Below are 21512 nucleotides of genomic sequence, written 5' to 3'. Positions count from 1 at the left end.
TAACGAGTTCAAGCAAACAAACAAACAATCTCTTTAGCTGTATAATACATATTAGTATACAGGGTGTCCCGTAAGTAGTGGAACAACGGGTTATGGGGAGTAGAGGAACTTATTATCTAACAAAAATACTAAAATTTATTGTCCTAGACCATAAAGTTTTTGATTTATATGCTTAATTTTCAAAATTTGATAAAAATATCATTTACATAAGCTTAATATGAACTTTTACCATTTCTGTTTTTATTTTATTCTTATTTTTTTGTTCAAGGTTGTTAAGAATAAATAAGTCTTCCTAATTAAAATGTAACTCAAGCATAATTAACAACAACAAGAAAATTAGACCAAAAAAAAATAGAGCAAAATTTTACGTTTTAAAGATTACGGACTGAAGTTTGAACAAAGCTGGTGTAAAAAAAAATGTATGACCCTGTGAAACTTTATTTTAAAAACTTCTACATCTCATACATATTACAAAAAGGTATAATTATGTGGTACTTATAAAGTGTTTAAAAAATGTTAAATTGGCGTACAACATTCAAATTAGAAATTATCAGGAAGTCAACTCATTAAGTAATTCCGAGAATGATTGCCTTTATGGGCGTGCGCTGGAATTCTTTTGTTTCTGGCCAATCATAGACGATACTTGAACCCACTATTATTTTCTTTGATTTTCAACTATTTCAGTGACTTGCTTATAGCTCGGAACTACACGCGTGTTTAGCTTGATCCCGTCATTACGATATTATTCTTTGTTGAAGTACGCTTGAATTGGACACTGATTTTGCTTGTGATTTGGATGTTGTTCGACTTTAGCTTTTTGAAGGAAATTACCTAATACATACACTCCGTATTCTGTCTGGTCTGTATCCTATCACGAAGGCATGACCGCATGAGTTTTTGAGCTTTTCCTTTAATTCCATAGTGATTGAGTTCATCCAATAAAGTAGAATGTTCAACGCAGTCAAATGCTTTGGAGAGGTCACAAAATATCCTCAAGGCATTTTTAGAGTTTTTTCATATTAAACACAAACAACAAATTAAAAAAGTTTGTACTTTTTTTTCTTTAACGGTCGCCAGTGTAATAGACACGTTTTTGGCATAATTATAATGTTAAATTTGTATTATCTTTACTGTATCTTTGTTTTGGTGCCAAATAAAATGGGATTGTTTGAATTTGTAAGGATTCAAAAAGAGGGCAAGAGTTTAATCAAATCGATAATGTGTTGTTTGTTTACCTGCTAGGAGCAGCACACCTAAAAGCGGCCAGCCCCCCTAGCCAAGTGGCTTTCTGTTAGCGTAGCGTTCAATAGAATAGACTACGAATGTATGACGTTAGCTGTAGATACGTTTATCTACAGCTTACGGATGTATGAGCTTGACGTTAGCTGTAGATACGTTTATCTACAGCTTACGGATGTATGAGATTGACGTTAGCTGTAGATACGTTTATCTACAGCTTACGGATGTATGAGATTGACGTTAGCTGTAGATACGTTTATCTACAGCTTACGGATGTATGAGATTGACGTTAGCTGTAGATACGTTTATCTACTTACAGCTTACGTCAATCTCATACATTCGTAGTCTATTCTATTGAACGCTACGCTAACAGAAAGCCACTTGTCTAACCCCTCAGTACGGTATCTGCATTGTTACCGTTGTCAATCTTATCTTAATTAGAATTAGATTTTATCTATCTAAATAGGATTCACGTAATATTATACAATAGTGCACTATCAAACATTACGACGAAATTTGATTAATGAAAGCAACTGTTTTAATTCCTATCAATTAAATATAAATGATTAACATCGGTTGCTTCTTTTTTAATTATAAAGCCTTATCGTCATCATCATCAATATCATTATCAATACATATAATAAAATTGTAGAAAAGTAATTTCTGTACAAATATAAAAAAAAAATAGCAGGTGATATTATTAAATCGGTCCCGAACCCAGAACTGTGTTTTTTTTGTCTGTTTGTCTGTTTGTTTGTGCACGCTAATCTCAGAAATAGCTTATCCGATTTAGATGCGGTTTTAACTAAGGCATATACTATTGTACACTACAGTGTAAGATAAAACGTAAGGTATCTGTTATACGCTACTGTTATTCCTTTACATGTCCACATGATCATATCGAAAGTCCCCAAGGGTCCCCTTATATATAGGTACAATTAGACATGGTTTACATCAAAATCGGTTCTGCCATTTACTAGGGGTGAAAGGGAAAAGTTGAAAGTCTGTGAAAGTAGAAGGATATGGGAGCGGGAGGATAAGCCACACCCTAGAAATTTTGAACTCTTTTGTACCTATTTTTATAGCTCATTTTAGTAATAAATTTTTTGTGTTCTTTTGTGTTCTTTGTGTTATTATTTTGTTTATTATTATTTATTTTGTTTCTTAACTGTACAATAATCTGTAAGTGCTTATAATTTAGTTGTTTATGGTAGCATGTGTTTACTCAATAATTGTGTGTTAAGTAGGTAGTAACTACTATGCAGTCACTATTCCACGCGGACGAAGTCGCGGGCACCCGGCACAGCTAGTAATAATAACTTAAATCGTATAACTCAAGCGGTGATGCTTGACGTGGATAGATAAATCCTTGAAATCAATTAAAAAAACAACTTAATTTATCATCAGGTCTTGATAAGCGAAGAGACAATGTTTTAATTTAATCAAAATTCTTCGTAATTATAGATAGTGAAAGATTGTGATCTTGTGAATCCTATTTAAATATAGAAAATTTTCTTTATTGGTTATTAAAGATTAATAACTATAACAACGAAGATGCCTTACTTGCCGCTTCTGGGTGTGCTGCTCCTTGCAGGTAAATAAGTATTTTAATATACATAAAAGTCTACTAATTTGCTTATTTGTCCATAAAAGGCCGGCAAGGCACCTGTATCACACTAGTAACACTTCTAGTGTTACAAGTGTTTATGTATGATGGTAGGTCTTTAGATGATGTTAAGTGGTGACCACTTAACATCAGGTGGCCCAACTGCCTCTTGCTTGCTCTGACATAAAAAAAAAAAAAAACATAATTCGAATGTGCTATACGGACGAACCGTTACAAGTAGAAGAACCCGCGGGCAAGATAAAGTATTTCTATGTCTCATAATATGTTACGCTAATGTAAAACCTATATCACTGTGAAATCATCAAAATATGCCCCGTATGTAGTTTTTTGTGAAAAAGTAAAGAACCTATATACTTAACATCGATCCATCCTCACAAATTTTCGCATCCTACTTTGAATTGAATTTGAATTTACGAATGCAATTTTTTGGATTTAATTATATTGTATTTTTTGTAATGGACCGAGAATAGGCCTGTTGATATGTTATAATGATGATTTTACTCATTTTCATTTTTCGTTCTGAAAATATGATAATTACTTACATATTTTTTTAATATATCTTATTACTTTATTAATGTCTCTTTGCCCCGACTTTGCTTGGTTTAGAAAAAATGAATAATTCTCCGTAAAGATGTAGCTTTTTTCTGGTAAAATTTCTTTGAAATTCAGTTCACTAGATCCAGAGGCTACCCCACAATCTTACAAACGTTACTTCTTTATAACAGTTCAATTATATTACTATGTTTTCTTGTTTACAGCAATTTCTCAGTCTGCTCCAAACTCTCGTATTTTCGGAGGTCAAAATACCAGCATCCAGAGATATCCATCTTTGGTACAAATTGAATATTACGACCCTACCTCTGGAATTTGGAATCAGCAATGCATGGGCAATATCTTAAGTACTAACTGGGTACTTACAGCTGCCCAGTGTTTCAACAGACAGTAATTATTATTTTTTTAATTTCATACAGTTACTTAACAGCAGATAACTGGTATACGTAAAACATACAATTGAGGGACCCAAAAAGCCTCTTTATAATGCCCTCCTCGATTTTCTGCCGTTGAAAAGATAAACTTTAGGATGTTATATAATCTGTTACTTTGATAACGTTAAATAAAGATAAATTAGTTTATTCATGTGAATTTAATACTATAGAAAATAAAATGACGAGATATCTCTATGAAAAATGTTTAGTAAAACGCAATGTTCAATTGCAGAGATAGAGTGGAGTACATGCGTATACGAGCAGGTTCCAATTACCATGGAACCGGTGGGAGCCTGCACTATGTTACGTACGCAATCACCCCGACTACTACAAAGCGGCACCCGCGGACGCCGATATTGCCGTCATCAAACTGCTCAATCCCCTGGTGTTCTCGCCGTCCATCCAAAAGGCAAATATTGCCAGCCGGCGCATTGTTGTGCCAGACAATTATCCCGTTGTACACGCTGGATGGGGTACCAACTCCGTGAGTATACATTTATAGTGAAATAATTAATTTAAAAAAAACTGATTGTGCCGTAGGCACAATGTCACTTTGCAAAGAGTAACAATCGAATTCCTTGCCGGTAGAATTGTCATTCCGAATCGGTGGTATTTCAAAATGTCTACAGCAATGAATTGTTTTGAATTTGAGTTCAAAAGAATAATTCGTATTTCAGACTGCCGGGCCGTCATCATACATTCTTCAAAATGTAACCGTCTACACGGTAAGCAGACGGGAGTGTGCTCGGCGCTATGCACACATTAAACCAATATCGATCACCAGGAACATGATCTGTGCTGGCGTCCTCGACGTGGGTGGTCGTGACGTTTGCAATTGGAACACTGGCGGCCCGATGTACATTGGTGACATAATAGTTGGCATCGTGTCCTTTGGAAATAACTGTAATGATTCTTATTATCCTCGTATCAGCACTTCTGTCCCGGCTTACTCTGATTGGATCGTCGCGAATGCTCGATAATTACATCCAGATGTTTGAGGAATTCTTGCTCAATAAAGACGTATAAATATCAAACTAAATTGTTTCATTATGATATTCTTAAATAGTGGTTTACCGAGATAGTTTTGTTGTGTTTGTGTGTTTCTTATTGGTATTTGAACCAAGAGGAATAACATCAACCTGTAAGCAAAGCAAATGTTTAAAATAATTTATTATGAATAGGTATTATTTGTATTTATTACATAAACAGATAAATTAAATTAAATTTATTACTTTAAGATACACGTTAATCATACAATTTACATTTTAAAGTCTCTTAAAGACTAGAGTGACGCAGTTTGTATAAAGAATGGACGTGATCGTATTCCACTTTGATTTTATTTTCTTAATATAATAAATCGGCCTTTAGCTACAGTAGGTAATATTAAGTTATTTTATTTTATTAGTTATATGCAATCCATAACCAGCGGGCAATGAATAGGCCTCAAACGACACCTTATTTGTCTAATTAATTATCTATTATTATCAAAACAAGTGAGTTTAGAAGTCACCAGGGAACAGATAAACACTATACACACATGAATACATACATACAGGTTAAAATGATAACTGTCCTTCTTAAATATAAATTTATAACGATTAGAAAAAATTCATTCATGTGGCGGGACTCGAATTTCCCCATCCTTTCACGCCATTCCGGGCGGATGCCTGACAACTCCCCGTGAGAGCCAGTGCGATCGAATTTATACTATTCTTTCAGTTTTGTGTGTCTAAGGGACACACCGCGTGCCATCTATTGAGATGATTAACGACCATCTCAACCAATACTAAACATTTTTCAATGAATATAATATTGTAAGGACAATGTTGTAAGGACACGACCTTTTTGTTGAATTTGATATTTTTGCTTTTATGGCATTCAAATGCTTTATAAATAACGAATAGAAAAAATGATGAATGCTCTAAGGACCTCAAAATCTCATAGTATAATCAGGAAATTATAGTATAAGAAGGAATCAGACAAATTGCAGAAACGCTAAAGAATAGAATCCGCAATCGCTACTAATTGAAATAAGTTTATGTCGTTTTAATAATGGTTCGATCCAGCCGAAATTTTTTCTAAATACAAAATATGAAGAAATTGCAAATTGCAAATAACCAATAATAAGAACGATATACGTAAACTCATCTGGATTTTTACTTCTTTAGACATAATATAACTTCACATAAGCTTACAAAGCAAATATACAAGTCGTTAGTACAATACATATCCTAGCGTATTGTATTCCTATCTTGGGGGAGCTAAAGATTCAAGTCTACAAAGCGTATGCATAGGTGACTTCTGAAAATCATGTACCAAAAACCACGCCGGTTTCCTACGACGTTTTCATTTCTATAAACTTTGTGATATTATACTATCAGTCAACTATACATTTTATTTATTACCCTCAAACACGTAAAAAAACACAATTGTATCAACAGCAAAGAAGAGAAGAAAGAAAGAGGTAATTAAAACTCGTTTTACTAAAAATATTTTTGCGAGACGTTTAATTATTGATAGAGTCGCTGCAATCGCCGTGTTTATTTGTGAAATTGGCGGCCGTTGGCGAAAATTTTATTATTCGCAGTTAAAAACTTCGTAACTCGTTTAATTACAATATGAAGAAAGTCATAGCAAAGAATTTACGACGAAGGGGTTCGAGTACTATGGAAACTGCGGATATCCTATATCCAAGAAAAAATGCGTCTAAAATCCTATAACTATATTTATATATCCTACTATATTATTTCTTTTTTTAAAACCGGTTCGCTTCTGACGTTGTTTATCAAAGTCTAACCTAACCTAACCTAATTGTTTCCTATTATAAAAACGATTCGCTTCTGGCACTCGCTGGCCGCTGCCGCGGCACTCACTTAAATGACAATAAACAACTTCTTAAAATATTCTGATTTTTTTAAATATTTTATACGATCAGGCCAAATGTGGATGAGAAAATCGTGAAACATTGACGATTTAACGATCTGGTCAAACTATGTTGGCCACATCATGAAATGCAACCATTTCACGAAATGAGCAAATCTACGATATGGCCACGGAATATAGGATACCTACTATCATGTAATAAATTATTGAAAATTAATAGATTAAGTTATTGTGAATAATAAACAAAACAATGAACTGGCTAGAAACAATAATCTATGAAGAACGGAAAATCATATTGCTACTGATTGGCTCACATAAGTGGCGATGCCTGACTTAGAAGCCTTGAAAAAGAAAACCAGCCTAGTATATCTATCATTTACAACATTTGATATGCATATAGACAACATTTTTATTTAATCAAAATTCGCCGTAATTAAAGATAGCGGACGATTTTTTATATTGAGAATCATATTTAAATAAAAAAACTCAAATTTGATAACTAAAACAATGACGATGTCGTACTTACTGCTTCTGGGCGTGCTGCTCCTCGCAGGTAAACAGTTATTTTAATTTTCGCTTACCCCGTGGACGAACCCAAAAGATCAAGAATTGCTGATATTATTAGTCTGATGTAAAACCGTAAATATCACTGTAATTATTAAAATATGGCTAATAAAATGTTCGTGAAAGAGTAATAAACCTATATATAATATATTTTTGTTTGCAGCAACTTCTCAGTCTGAAACTCTAGACACTCGTATTGTCGGAGGTGAAGACACAATCATTGAGAATTATCCATCTTTGGTACAATTGGAATATTTAAACCCTTATTATGGAACTTGGTCTCAGGATTGTGCGGCTAACATCTTAACTACTTACTGGGTTCTTACAGCCGCACATTGTTTCGTCGAAAAGTAATTATTAATTTTTAAATTCAAACTTTCACAGCATATACCTATAATACCTTATTTAAGGGCCACTGGACAAAAAGTATGTCCAGTGGCCCTTCCTCGATCTACTGCAATAAAAAAGATATGCTTGTAGATACGTTTTAGGAAATTTAAAATTCAACTTTGATAATGGGTTGTTGTCATGATAATGTTAATATAATATTATCAACCCATTATCAAAGTAGATAGAAAATAATGACAAAGATACCTCTTAATATTTCTGTTAACGATTAAAAACCATGCTAATATAAAGGCAATCAATCTGATTTATTGTCAAATTATTCTTCAACAAAATTTGTGGTTCATTTTTTTTAATACAATCAAAATTTGTTTAGTACATTTCATATTATTATTTCTGAACATACACCGACACATGTGTGCGTGTGACCCTGTGTTACACACACACAGAGCTAGCTGCGACCGTTGAAATGTTGTAGATAGGTGATCATCATGTTCGTTGTATAAATGTCTGCATGCGTCTTATAGGTCTTGTGGTCTCCTTAAAGAAATTACATCTAATTAGTGTTTTAAAAAAACTTAATGGATTGATCTATTACAGTGATAGAGTGGAGTTCATGCGGATACGAGCAGGTTCCACTTACCGTATGACTGGTGGAAGCGTGCACTACATTGACTTAGTGCGCAATCATCCCGACTACGGCGTAGCGATTGTCCACGACGCTGATATTAGTGTCATGAAACTGCTAACTCCTGTAGTGTACTCGCCTTATATCCAAAAGGGTACAATTGCCAGACAGGGCTTTGTTGTGCCAGACAATTATCCTGTTGTGCATGCTGGTTGGGGTGGTATCTACGTGAGTATACATTTCATTAGCTTTCACAAGTACATGTTACATTAATAGTTATGGTAGTTATTTTTAAATTATTTTTAACTGTGTCGTATGCGCAAAGTTTATTTGTAAAGAGTAACTATTGAATTCCTTCCCGATTCGTCCCGGTAAAATTGTCATTCCGAATCGCTGGTAGAAAAAAAAATCTACGCGAATGAATTGTTTTGAATTTGAGTTCAAAAGATAAATTCCTATTTCAGACTAATGGGCCGTCATCATACATTCTTCAACATGTACAAATTTACACGATAAACAGAGAAGTGTGTGCAAGGCGATATGGAGACGGTGTATCATCATCAATCACTGACAATATGATCTGTGCTGGAATCCTCGATGTGGGTGGTCGTGACGCTTGCCAAGGAGACTCCGGCGGTCCACTGTACGCTGATGACGTCATAATTGGTATCTCGTCCTTTGGAAATAACTGTGGTGATCCTTATCACCCTGGTGTCAGCGCTTCTGTCGCTGCTTTCTCTGATTGGATTATTGCGAATGCTCGGTAATTAAATATCCAGACCCTGTTGATTGAAAATTCTTGCTAAATAAAGAGGTATCAATATAGAACTACTTTGTTTCATTTTAATCTGGCTAAGTGTCAGTTTACCTGGAATTTTAAGTAGCCAAAGGAAAATCACCTGTAGGCAAAAAAAAATTACTGAATGTTGGAAAATAATGTATTATTTACAGGTAGACAAGACAGGTAAAAGGTATATTTCCAAATTTGAAAAGAAGGATAAAAATTTATTTTTCTGATGAATGACAGATCAGAAAATATAATAATATGACGACGATACGACTGATGTAAATGTAGTAATTTAAAAAAATGCGATGATGAAGTCGCTTTTCTTATAGAAAATTAATAGGTTCTCTTTTTTATATTCAGTGTCACGGCGAGATATAAGTTTTATAGTAAACTTACTGAATAGATATTATGTAAACAGTGTAAACAATGTAAACAGTCATAAAAGACAAGACGTGAATTCTGCTACACGTGTAGTAAGATATTTGATTGCTACTAAAGATTTATGTATTTTTTATATTATAGTGAGAGCTCCTGCTATCATAGGATATTCTGACTAAGATTGTGCAAGTTTGCAAGGAAAATACACCAAAAATTCCCTCGAGATATATATTTTTTTCAATGGGGGACCAATAACATGCTCCAGTCAGAAGCAAACGACTATTGCCGTCTTTACCACTGAAGCATAATAAAAATTATATGCTTGTGACAATTATTGTTAGACCAAGGTGAAACATATGAGTTTTTTACTTTACATATAATAATACCACTTTATATTATAAACCTTCCCTTTGGACAGGACACTTTTCCAGCCTGCCTATAATTATCTATAAAAAAAGGTGATAAACAGATGCTTTGTTTTATTGTCGATAGGGAAGCGCTTGACCACAATCTCGCCTGATGTTAAGCTAAGATGGAAGGCGCTTCCCTAGAAGGTACCTGTTCACTCTACGCTTGAAGACCTTAACAATTACAGACCTATAACTCTGTTTCTAGCGAAGGTCTTTGAAAAAGTACTATGTATATTGTATAGGAAATTAAATTAATTTTTAGAAAAAATATCACAATTCAAGAAGAGGAGTGTGGGTTTCAAAAGACGGCTATTTAAGAAATCGTCAACAATACGTAGAAATAGCTCATGCACACTCAGATCTAATCGTTAGAATACAGTATACACAGATCACACAGAGAAGTGGAGTGCCACAAGGAAGCGCCCTTGGACCTCTATTATTTCTACTATATTATATAAACGATTTGCCCAATATAACACCTCATAAATGTACTGTTTGCTGCCATATCAATTGTTATTGGTGATAATAAATCTTACTGACTACCAATCCATTATTAATAAAACAATTTAAAATATAATAGAATGTTTAGAAATGAATGGTATAAATGTTAACATAGGTAAAACAAACTTTATTCAATAGCATAATAATAATTATATTTATCAGAGCGCAATAAAGTTATAAAATTCTCCCATTTACCACAAAAAAAACTTTACACATTGATATAAAATATAAATTTATGAAATAAAAATTCTAAGAGATTTAATAAACATTTACTTCCAGTTCTTATCATTTGGCAGATATCTTATTCAACACAAACATTCAAATTTTTAAGAGATCAAATGAAATAGAGAGTTATTAATAGTTAACAATTTTAATTGTTCAGCTTTTAATTTATTATTTATGGTTGGTTTTTTTTTGTTAAAATAAAGTCAAGTCAAAGTCAAAGAATAACAATAACAATAAAACTCTTTATCAACATGTGGGCAATATTAGTTTCAAAAATTTTGTACGGAAAATGTAAATTTCTTATTATCCCGACATTTTCTAGACACGATATTTTCTAGTTTCTGTAGATAATTATCGAGCATTCGACACTATCCAATCAGAGTATGACGCGACAGAAGTGCTGATACCAGGTGTGAAGGGATCAGCGCAGTTCTTATATCTGAAGGAGATGATGCCGACGATGACGTCACCAATATACATCGGCCCACCATTGTCGCCATGGCAAGCGTCACGACCACCTTCTTCCAGGACACCGGCGCAGATCATGTTCTTGGTGATCGGTGATGACAAACCATGTCCCCAACGCCATTCGCACACTTGTCTGTTCACCGTGAAGACTGTTACATTTTGAAGTACTTGTGATTGCGGTCCGTGGGTCTGCAATTAGAATTATTCCATTGAGCTCCTAAATTTAAGTTTCAACGTCAATTCGTGAGAACTCTTACAAGAGTTTATGGTGATGATGATGATGAATTATCATATTTTTAAAAAATACTACCAATTCGGAATGTCACTCCGGCAAAAAATAATTTTGTCATTGGAAAGCTACAACTTTTTCGAATAGCATAGGCATTTCTATCTAGGATCAAACCGAGAGCAACCCGTGCAAACAACCAGTTTCTAATCTCTGCACTTACTGTCTAAATAATATTTAGCTACCTCTGAACTACTTAGGTGTTAATATAATAGATAAATATAAGAACGTGGTTTTGAAAGTTTACTTAAATGTACACTTACGTAAATGTCTCCCCATCCAGCGTGCACAACGGGGTAATTATCTGGCACAACAAAGCCCTGGTTGACAATAGTTGCCTTTTGGATATACGGCGAGTACACCAGGGGAGTTAGCAGTTTCATGAGGCCAATGTCGGCGTCATAGGAGTAGAGGTGTATGTAGTTGGGGTGATTGCGGCTAAAATCTACGTAGTGTACGCTCCCGTTAGTCTCACGGTAAGTGGCACCTGCTCGTATACGAGTGTACTCATCTCTAGTGCTGCAAAAGAGGATTCCCACTTATAAAACAATTGAAAGGAATAAGATATTCTACTTAGTATTATAGTACTATAGTTTCTGCTCTGAAATTAAATGAAATGAAGAAAAATAATTACTATTCGTTACATTGCGCCGCTGTTAGAATCCAGTAAGTTGTAAGGATATTGGCCGCACAATCCTGATGCCAAAATCCAGAGCCAGGGTCGAAATATTCCACTTGCACTAAAGATGGATAGTTCTCGATAGTGGTGTCTCGACCTCCGACAATACGAGTGTTTGGAGTTTCAGACTGAGAAAGTCCTGTAAACATTAAAACATAGTACCAAAATAATAATTATCCATACATTTTGTAAAAATAATTTCTGTTAAAAGGAACATCACAAAAAGGATTAAAGAGCTTAATCAAATAAACCACATTATACTTCGACTTTAAAATCGTTGACGTTAATTTCAGACCAACAATGTTTTTAAAGAAAATTTGTTTGTTTACCTGCTAGGAGCAATACTCCCAATAGCGATAAGTACGACATCATCATTGTTACGGTTCTCAATGTAAATCCGTAACAAATTCGATTTTCTCTATTTAAATAGGATTCAAAAGATAAACAGTCATTATCAAGTGCACTATCAAGCATTACGACGAAATTGATTAAGGGAAGCTACTGTCCTATCAATTAAAGATAAATGATAAATATTCGCGACTTCATTCTCATTTTTTCTTGGATAATGCTTGGATTAGCTAAAACTTGATATCCTAGAAAAGAGAATCAACTTAATTTATTATTTACAACGTTTGATATACATTCTGACAATATAAATTAATCAAAATTCGTCGTAATTAGAGATAGTGAACAAATGATATAATGTTAATCCGATATACTATATAAAGAGAAAGAATCTCCTTCATTGGAAACTAAACTTTGATTACTATTACGATGAAGATGCCGTATTTTCCGTTTCTGGGTGTGCTGCTCTTTGCAAGTAAATAGTTATTATAATTTTCATCATTATAATATATATTTACTAGATTTCCGCCCGCGGCTTCGCCCGCGTTTGCAAAGGAAAACCCGCATAGTTCCCGTTCACGTGGGATTTACGGGATAAAACCTATCCTATGTGTTAATCCAAGTTACCCTCTATATGTGTGCTAAATTTCATTGTAATCGGTTCAGTAGTTTTTACGTGAAAGAGTAACAAACATCCATATCCAACATCCATACATACAAACTTTCGCCTTTATAATATACTAGATTTCCGCCCGCGGCTTCGCCCGCGTTTGCAAAGGAAAACCCGCATAGTTCCCGTTCCCGTGGGATTTCCGGGATAAAAACTATCCTATGTGTTAATCCAAGTTACCTACCCTCTATATGTGTGCTAAATTTCATTGTAATCGGTTCAGTAGTTTTTACGTGAAAGAGTAACAAACATCCATACATCCATACATCCATACATCCATACATCCATACAAACTTTCGCCTTTATAATATATATTAGATATTAGATATGCGCGCGTCAGATTACTTTTATGTCTCATGTTAAACTTATATTACTGTAAAATCATCAAAATACGTCCAGTAGTTTTCGTGAAAGAATAAAACCTACATAATATTTATTATTCTTGTTTCCAGCATGTTCTAAGTCTGAAACTACAACTACAAACACTCGTATTGTCGGAGGTCAAGACACAATCATTGAGAAATATCCATCTATGGTCCAAATAGAATATTTTGGCCCTTGGAATGGAATTTGGGATCAGCAATGCGCGGCCAATATCTTAACTACTTACTGGGTTCTTACAGCTGCACATTGTTTCAACGAAGAGTAATTCTTTTTTTTTTATTTCAAGCAAGTACTATTGCAATAGATACTGGTTCACGTAAAACGTCTCATATATTTAAGGGGACCGTATAAATGCGGTTATAACAGGCTATAGCCTGTTTTATAATGACTTCCTGGATCTACTGCAGTAAAAAAGATATGCTTTAGAATATACAGGTATTGCACTGTGTACTGACAGAGCTAGGCTGCGACCGTTAATATGTGGCTGATAATATGAAAATTATTAATAGCTAATAAGTGTTTATGATTCTAAATGAAACGCTCTATTACAGTGATAGAGTGGAGTTCATGCGTATACGAGCAGGTTCCACTTACCGTATGACTGGTGGAAGCGTGCACTACGTAGACTTTGTACGCAATCACCCCGACTACGATGACCAAGACGGATACTACTACGACGCAGACATAGGCGTTATCAAACTGCTCACTCCTGTGGTGTACTCGCCGTACATACAAAAGGGAACTATTGTCAGTCAGAGCTTTGTTGTGCCAGACAATTATCCTGTTGTGCATGCTGGTTGGGGAGGTATTTATGTGAGTATACATTTCATTGGCTGCTTATACAAGTACCCCGTCCGATTAGGGCCCTTCTGGCCTCCTCCACTCAAGCGACAGCTCAAGCCGAGGTTCGTGGTCCCCGTCAAGGGGGGACGCCCTTGTGCATGTCGCTACCAGGGTGAACCTTCAGTTCACCCCCGCGTCCGCGTTAAAATGTAGTAGCCCTTCTGGCTAACATTGAGAAACACCTTACAAAAAAAAAAAATTATACAAGTACATTAAGCACACGATACAGCATCCTCGTAAAGAATATTCCTTGCTGATTCCTCCCGGTAGAATTGACATTCCAAATCGTTGGTAGTAAAAAAACTTTACGCGAATAAATTTTTTTGAATTGAGATCAAATGAAAAATTCGTTTTTCAGACTGCCGGGCCGCCATCATACATTCTTCAAGATGTAACCGTTTACACGATAAACAGGACAGAGTGTGCGAGGCGTTATCGAGACGGTTTATCAAAGTCAATCACTGACAACATGGTTTGTGCTGGAATCCTCGACGTGGGTGGTTGTGACGCTTGCTATGGGGACTCCGGCGGTCCGCTGTACGCTGGTGACGTCATAGTTGGCATCGTGTCCTTTGGAGAAAACTGTGGTGATCCCTTTTACCCTGGTGTCAGCGCTTCAGTCGCGGCTTTCTCTGATTGGAGTGTTGCTAATGCTCGGTAATTATTTACTCACGCCCTGTTACTTGAAATTCTTGCTTAATAAAGAGGTATAAATATCAAACTACGTGGTTTCATTGTTATCTGACTAATTCTGTCAGGGTATCTGGAATTTTAAATAACCAAAGGAAAAACTTCAATACCTGTATGCAAAACAAGGTTATTATTAAATTTTGGAATATAATATTTTATTTACATACAGACGGAGATATAAATGTTACCAATATTAATTTCTTTGAAATGTTATTTGAATAATATAAAAATAACTGCGTTAAAAACAACCGACTTCAAAAACGGAAAAGTAAGAAATAAAAAAGATTTGATATTATTAATTACTACATATTATTTTTATGTGCTATTTACTAAAAAGGTTTGATGTCGGTGCACGGGCTTAATACTAAGTGCTTAGTGTTTGGCACCGACTTCAAACCTATTTAATAAATAGCACATAAAAATAATATGTAGTAATTAATAATATCAAATCTTTTTTATTTCTTACTTTTCCGTTTTTGAAGTCGGTTGTTTTTAACGCAGTTATTTTTATTTAATACTTTTTAGTGTATTTTTCAACACGAATCAAACGAGCCCAAACTCGATAAAGTTGAGTCAATATATTACTGAGTTCCTATGGCCACCTTCCGATTCCATCATCAGATCAGCTCCATGTCATGATAATGTTTCATCGCTATCCAATTTACATTCGTATACAAAATTTCAGCTCAATCGGTTACCGGGAAGTGAATCAAAGTTACTTGCTACATTGAAATTAAGTCATCGAGTACAGACAAAAATGCTCATAAAATAAAAACTACTAGGCCTAGCCGAATAAAATTTTTATGGGACCAATTCGACACCATCCCGCATCGAACAAAAAAAGAATCACGTAAATCGGTTCAGAAACCTCGGAGTAATCGGTGTACATACATAAAAAAAAAAAAAAAAAATATACCGGCCGAATTGATAACCTCCTCCTTTTTTTTGAAGTCGGTTAAAAATTATAAACACCCTATTGCTATACGCGACTAGCCGACAAATGCCGTTGCATGTCAGACAAACCGAACAAAATTAGACTAATTAATAAGTAGAAATAACTACTCATGATATTTTATGGCAATATACTGTTTTTGAACTTATGATATTTTTTTAGGCGTATTGTGAATAAAAATTTAAGGTTGCGCCTTGGCAATACCACGTCTTAAAGTAAGGCGACAATTTTGGTATTTTTGTATCTTGCCAAAGAAGTTGCACTTCTGACACGTGTGCTCGGCACACACGCTCTTTTTCATGTATATTGATTTCTTAACTATAGAAGAGGCTGGTTTTGCCAAGAAAAATACAAGGACCATTATTATTAGTTCTACTTTTTCTTCCCATTTAATCTAAGGAGTAATAAAACAACATACATACCTAGTTTAAATCTTAGATTACAAAATGTTTAAATGTATACGTGTTTATTCAACTGTAAAAAAATACGTGTGGTACTCGGGGACCGCCGCGGTAAAGCTTTTGCATGCAAGGCAAGCCACACCTCCGTGCCTGTCCCCGTGGGGAGCGTGAGGTTTTTTTCGTTACGGAATTTCTGGATTCGGTCCCCGCGCTCAAGGCCCGCGATAGAAGCTATGCAAAACTTCAAGCCAAGCTTTAACTTTTTCAGCAAAATTAAGTATATTTGTATTTACTAGCAATAGGAAAACAGAACACTAGATGTGCAATGTGCATGTTGGTTGCCTGGTTTTAGAGATGTCGAAGTCGTCTATTTGAATCTGCTATTTGATTGAATGTCTAGCGAGTTCATTGAATGACGATATTAAATTGATTGATTGGACAATTCGTCAAGTAGTTAAATATCCAGTCAATCAAAAATCAGATGACTGAGACCGTCAATAGTCACTATTTAACTTGAAAAACAAAGCAGTTTACACAAGTTGAAATTATTTAGTATCTTATATATTATAAAAATTGAATAATATTAATTCAGTATATTTACAGCGGATAAGAGGTTCGTCAATCTTGTTACAGTTGTTTTCGAAAGGGTATACTCACGTACATGCATCCAGTATGCATAACATGAATTATCTGATACAACAAAACCCTGTTTGATAACAGTTCAAATTTATACCGACTGGAGCAGCTTAAAGAAGCATATTTTTGCGCTGCGGAATTATACATGATTCCGCCATCCCCATTCTTCCATCGATCATCGAGGCGCACGATTCTAGGTCCCGATATAACATGATGGACGTTCCATGAACGACTCCACATTCTATATCCCAACCGCAAGGGACTGGAACATGCTTCATGAATGTGCGTGCACAAGCTGGGATACTTCAAGAGAAGACCTTCAAGGGAATCGCACTGCATATTAGACCACATCTTCGCTTACCACCAGGCAAGATCTGGGCCAAGCGTTCCGTATAACACGTTAAAAAAAGATCCTTTCTTTTTCAAAAGCAGGCAACGCATTTGCAGAGCCCATTTCTATAAATGTTCATTGCATCGCTTATCACCGAGCTAGTCCGATGAGATGTTCTTTATAGATATGGCGTTGCCACTCATTAAAGAACATCTAATAATATTGATTTTTCAAAAAAAAATAATTAATATTTTAACGCTTTTGAACTATCTCATCGTCAGCAGTCTTGCCGTAGTCTAGTATACCTTTAAAATAATATTACACAAAAATTAAATACTAAAAATAATTATGATAAAAATACTGTACCTAGTATTTATTACCTGCAGCTAGTCTGCTAGCCTCCTAGTTTCTCTGTGATAAATTCGTGTCATCTTCATTGTTGATAATTTACATATAAGTCCGCAGTATAATATGTGCAACTCTATTTAAATAGTATTTATGAGATATAAAATGATGCAATATCGTTATTTCAACGAATTTTGATTATATTGCGTTATGGTTTAATTCATATCGACAAGATAATATGAAAATAGCTTCATTTAATACCAACTCTATGATAAAGTTCCTAAAATTGGTCTGATATAGGATCAATTTCCTTCTACGTTATCTATTTATTTATTTATTAAACTTTGCAGAAAGAATAGCCCACGTCCCTAAAACTACTAGTAAACTATTATGATTGTATTTCGTTTTAACTTGCAAGTTAATGATCTATTTATTTTTGATATTCTTTAAAACAATACTGCTTTTTGTAACCACCCTGGCTCTGACCTGGAAGATACCTAACCAAATCTAAAAGACTGAATTATCTAGGTACTAACTACTAAACTTATAATCCGTAAGAAAATTCACACTCGATTCTCGAAAGTCGATTCTCAGTAAAAAGATTGCGCACGATTGACCCAATGCGTACACAAACGTAATCATTTTGTTTTTTGTGTATTATTTACCTCTATTGAATGATTAACAAATTGTCATACGCCCAGCTCACAATATGTTTTCCAGCCAGAAAAAGTGACATTCTTGTTTTATTGGAAATATCTTGGAAATATCTAAGGAGCTTCTCTTTTTCAATACATGAGTAGAAAACTCAGAGGTTTATTTCAAATGCGCGATTTAAAAAAAAATATTTAAGTTATTGTCATTTTCACGAACGAGTTAGCTTAATAAATTCTTAAAAAAATAAATAGGTACAATACATAATATTTTATTGTATTGCTGATATATGTAGTGAGTGATTTCAGGCGCAAATTAACCCATTTTGAAAATATCAAATTGACGATACAGAGACGAGAGTATTGTTATTTTAAGTGATTTTTTTAGTTTTTATTTTTTATGCAGTTGGCAGGCCGTAGTAGAAGCTCTGTCTAGTGCCAAAAGAAGCCTTGGATAGAGCTACCTGTGGTAAAAATACCACATTCTAACCACGCAATTATTTTGAGAAATATATTTGCAAAGATTTTCTTTCAGTTTCAGAAATACGTAATTGGATAAAACAGTCAATTTCGACCCATAGAGAGATTAAATTTTTTTTTACTTTGATTGTTCGTATGTTTTTCACAATAAGTGTCCCATCCTTCAAATTTTCAGAACTAACCCACATATTTAAATGGCACCTTCACCGGAAAAAATCATCAAATCTAGTCGAAAGAAGATACAAAACGAAGGCACAAAAAATATTTGTGACCCCACCCAACCCCCTATATTCGGTTACCAATTTCTATCACATGCCAATGCTTCCCATTTCATCATTGCAATCCCAAAGTTGAACTTGATGAATGACGTATCATTCATCAAGTTCAACTTTGGGATCCAGAAAAAGACAATAAATCACGTAAAAAATGCAATATTTCCAATATCTACTTAAAATAAAGTTAATCTTATTATTTGATAATAATATACAATAAATTAACTAAATCGAAATTCGTCGTAATTGTGATATGCATGATTTTATATCTGGAGAATCCTCTTTATATAGAGGAATTCTGTTGTCAACTACATTTAAACAACAACAACAATGAAGGTGCTGTACTTGCCTCTGATGGGTGTGCTGCTCCTAGCAGGTAAAAAAAGAGCGTATGTGCCGAACACACGCATCAGAAGTGAAACTTCTTTGACGTACATATACCGTCAGGTATTGCCATGACGCGATTTTGAAATTTTACTCTCAACGCGCCTAAAGATGTTACACTTCAAAATATGTATTACAATTATTTTTTTTTAATATAAATATATTGACGCTGGCTTAAACGCTTTAATTATTGTCTATCAAGTGTTCCATTTTGTGTTGTACCTCATATTATTGTATGTTGTTTTCATGACATGAACCTTTTTTGGAATTTGCTTTGTTCTCGAAAGATCGAATGAAATGATCGAAGGAAGATCATGTCATTATTTTTTTAAACTCATACGTTTATTCATTCAACTCAAGCACTTTTGAAAAGTTAAAATACATAATTTAATTTTAACCGCCGCGGCCGGCCGGTTCGGAAACCACTTTTTAACAAAAAAACTCCGTAAGTAGATACTCTTTAAAATCATGTAATAGGTATTACTTACGTTTTTGTTTTACATAATAATTATTACAACGAACTGTCCAGCGACGAATTTTATTTTGGAAAGCCTTGCGCCTTGCGGTGGAGTTGTCTGTCAACTGTTGTATTAAAACATGTTGACGATCACTGTCTCTTTAATTAAAATTTTGCGAATTTTTCCGTTTTTTTGGCTAATATTTTGCCTTCATTGCAGCAATTTCTCAATGTACTCCAAATACTCGTATCGTCGGTGGTGAGAACACTGTCATCGAGAGGTATCCATCTTTAGTACAAGTTGAACATTTCATCCCGTTCTATGGAGCGTGGAATCAAAATTGCGCGGGAAACATCTTATCTTCTCGCTGGATTCTTTCTGCTGCACATTGCTTCCCTATACAGTAGGTACTTTTTTATTTTAAATGCTTACAAAGTAGCTACAATTAATTTACGTTATGGACCCTCTTCACAATGTTGGCCCAACAAATGATCGTCGATGTTTGCTGCCATTACGGCATTACGGCCTATAGATGCCCCTACTCGCCAAGCGCTGCCCATTGTGAAGCGGGCCCATAAGAGTTGTATCTGTTTATTTGTCTTAATTTCGTTGTGAACGATGCGTTCTTCCAAACAAATGCTCTATTACAGGAACAGTACGGATTACGCTCGTATTCGAGCTGGCTCCAGTTTCCGTGAGTTCGGTGGCAGCGTGCACTACATAGACATTATCCGCATCCACCCCAACTACACCAAACCCGCACCCCACGACGCGGACATTAGCGTCATTAGAGTTCGCACTCCCTTCGTGTACTCCCCGTCTATAAGACCTGGAGTTATCGCCAGGCAGGGATATTTCTTGCCAGACAATTCCCCCGCTACCATCGCCGGATGGGGAGCCCTTTATGTAAGTATTTAATTATGTCAAATCAAATCTGTTTATTTGCTTATTGCTATTAAGAAATATTGAATGAAAAATTTTGTGAAATAAAAAACTTTTCCGATGGAAGTAGAAAATCGAGATTCAAAAATTGTCTGTAATAGGTTTATTTACCCTTTGAAACTAACATATTATGCTCGTTAAAAAAAGCGCTTTCGTTTTTCTCGAATTAATAAATACCTGAATGTACGTATTGTTTAAAAAGTGATTATTTTATTAATGGCACTGTGCTGAATAATTACTAATCGCCAGGACAGCTTTAGTTAGGTAGCTAATTAATTTAAATTTTAAATTATCTTTAATTGTACTGAATGGTTCAAGTAATTTCGAAAAGAGTAACAATCGAGCACCTCGTAAAATAACTAAGGTTAAAAAAATCTTTTCAATCACACACATATTACTAAGACTTGAGTTTTCCAATTTCAGTTCGGCGTGCCGTCATCATTCATGCTCCAAAATGTAATTCTTCAATCGATACCTAGAGAAGTCTGCGCGAACCTTTATCAAGCGAACAACATGACCATCACTGAGAACATGTTCTGTGTCAATGATTGGAACTGGGGCTGGCGCAACGCTTGCCATGGGGACGCTGGCGGCGCCTTCTACAACCGCAACATTATCGTCGGCGTGGCTTCCTATACCCAGGGCTGCGGGAATCCCATGTTCCCTACCATCAGCACGTCTGTCGGTGCTTTCTCTGATTGGATTATCACGAACGCCCGATAG

At 35.0% G+C, this 21512-nt stretch overlaps 5 protein-coding genes across 5 annotated transcripts; 4 read left to right on the top strand and 1 right to left on the bottom strand.

Annotated features, from left to right (window-relative positions):
- The first annotated feature begins 2776 nt into the window (after positions 1 to 2776).
- Positions 2777 to 4854, top strand: LOC123701063 (trypsin, alkaline C-like). Its single transcript, XM_045648475.1, has 5 exons — positions 2777 to 2833; positions 3625 to 3808; positions 4085 to 4137; positions 4188 to 4336; positions 4530 to 4854. The coding sequence occupies exons 1-5, from the start codon at positions 2794 to 2796 to the stop codon at positions 4830 to 4832; spliced, it is 729 nt and encodes a 242-aa protein (XP_045504431.1). The 5' UTR covers positions 2777 to 2793; the 3' UTR covers positions 4833 to 4854.
- Positions 4855 to 7242: 2388 nt separating this feature from the next.
- On the top strand, positions 7243 to 9039 carry LOC123701062 (trypsin, alkaline B-like). Its single transcript, XM_045648474.1, has 4 exons — positions 7243 to 7288; positions 7463 to 7649; positions 8245 to 8500; positions 8737 to 9039. The coding sequence occupies exons 1-4, from the start codon at positions 7243 to 7245 to the stop codon at positions 9037 to 9039; spliced, it is 792 nt and encodes a 263-aa protein (XP_045504430.1).
- Positions 9040 to 10924: 1885 nt separating this feature from the next.
- On the bottom strand, positions 10925 to 12381 carry LOC123701061 (trypsin, alkaline B-like). Its single transcript, XM_045648473.1, has 4 exons — positions 12336 to 12381; positions 11962 to 12145; positions 11591 to 11846; positions 10925 to 11230 (listed from the first exon to the last, which is right to left on the bottom strand). The coding sequence occupies exons 1-4, from the start codon at positions 12379 to 12381 to the stop codon at positions 10925 to 10927; spliced, it is 792 nt and encodes a 263-aa protein (XP_045504429.1).
- Positions 12382 to 12780: 399 nt separating this feature from the next.
- Positions 12781 to 14947, top strand: LOC123701060 (trypsin, alkaline B-like). The gene is made up of 4 exons (XM_045648472.1): positions 12781 to 12826; positions 13474 to 13666; positions 13963 to 14218; positions 14607 to 14947. Exons 1-4 carry the CDS (start codon positions 12781 to 12783, stop codon positions 14907 to 14909), a joined length of 798 nt encoding a protein of 265 aa, XP_045504428.1. The 3' UTR covers positions 14910 to 14947.
- Positions 14948 to 19335: 4388 nt separating this feature from the next.
- Positions 19336 to 21512, top strand: LOC123701059 (trypsin, alkaline C-like). The gene is made up of 4 exons (XM_045648471.1): positions 19336 to 19381; positions 20067 to 20250; positions 20498 to 20753; positions 21213 to 21512. Exons 1-4 carry the CDS (start codon positions 19336 to 19338, stop codon positions 21510 to 21512), a joined length of 786 nt encoding a protein of 261 aa, XP_045504427.1.

Source organism: Colias croceus, chromosome 20 (genome assembly GCF_905220415.1).
Source record: "Colias croceus chromosome 20, ilColCroc2.1".
NCBI lineage: Eukaryota > Metazoa > Arthropoda > Insecta > Lepidoptera > Pieridae > Colias > Colias croceus.
The sequence above is the reverse complement of the archived record's forward strand: the minus strand, read 5'-3'. Positions and strand labels throughout refer to the sequence as shown.

What these genes read in the sequence shown, in the direction of transcription:
- LOC123701063 (XM_045648475.1), top strand. Translation starts at nt 2,794, where the DNA reads ATGCCTTACTTGCCGCTTCTGGGTGTGCTGCTCCTTGCAG. An exon ending in GGGTGTGCTGCTCCTTGCAG is followed by an intron (nt 2,834 to 3,624) that starts GTAAATAAGTAT and finishes TCTTGTTTACAG; the next exon opens with CAATTTCTCAGTCTGCTCCA. An exon ending in TTCCAATTACCATGGAACCG is followed by an intron (nt 4,138 to 4,187) that starts GTGGGAGCCTGC and finishes ACTACTACAAAG; the next exon opens with CGGCACCCGCGGACGCCGAT.
- LOC123701062 (XM_045648474.1), top strand. Translation starts at nt 7,243, where the DNA reads ATGACGATGTCGTACTTACTGCTTCTGGGCGTGCTGCTCCTCGCAG. An exon ending in GGGCGTGCTGCTCCTCGCAG is followed by an intron (nt 7,289 to 7,462) that starts GTAAACAGTTAT and finishes TTTTGTTTGCAG; the next exon opens with CAACTTCTCAGTCTGAAACT. An exon ending in GCACATTGTTTCGTCGAAAA is followed by an intron (nt 7,650 to 8,244) that starts GTAATTATTAAT and finishes GATCTATTACAG; the next exon opens with TGATAGAGTGGAGTTCATGC.
- LOC123701061 (XM_045648473.1), bottom strand. Translation starts at nt 12,381, where the DNA reads ATGATGATGTCGTACTTATCGCTATTGGGAGTATTGCTCCTAGCAG. An exon ending in GGGAGTATTGCTCCTAGCAG is followed by an intron (nt 12,146 to 12,335) that starts GTAAACAAACAA and finishes TAATGTTTACAG; the next exon opens with GACTTTCTCAGTCTGAAACT. An exon ending in GCGGCGCAATGTAACGAATA is followed by an intron (nt 11,847 to 11,961) that starts GTAATTATTTTT and finishes CCTCTTTTGCAG; the next exon opens with CACTAGAGATGAGTACACTC.
- LOC123701060 (XM_045648472.1), top strand. Translation starts at nt 12,781, where the DNA reads ATGAAGATGCCGTATTTTCCGTTTCTGGGTGTGCTGCTCTTTGCAA. An exon ending in GGGTGTGCTGCTCTTTGCAA is followed by an intron (nt 12,827 to 13,473) that starts GTAAATAGTTAT and finishes TCTTGTTTCCAG; the next exon opens with CATGTTCTAAGTCTGAAACT. An exon ending in CTGGTTGGGGAGGTATTTAT is followed by an intron (nt 14,219 to 14,606) that starts GTGAGTATACAT and finishes TTCGTTTTTCAG; the next exon opens with ACTGCCGGGCCGCCATCATA.
- LOC123701059 (XM_045648471.1), top strand. Translation starts at nt 19,336, where the DNA reads ATGAAGGTGCTGTACTTGCCTCTGATGGGTGTGCTGCTCCTAGCAG. An exon ending in GCACATTGCTTCCCTATACA is followed by an intron (nt 20,251 to 20,497) that starts GTAGGTACTTTT and finishes GCTCTATTACAG; the next exon opens with GAACAGTACGGATTACGCTC. An exon ending in CCGGATGGGGAGCCCTTTAT is followed by an intron (nt 20,754 to 21,212) that starts GTAAGTATTTAA and finishes TTCCAATTTCAG; the next exon opens with TTCGGCGTGCCGTCATCATT.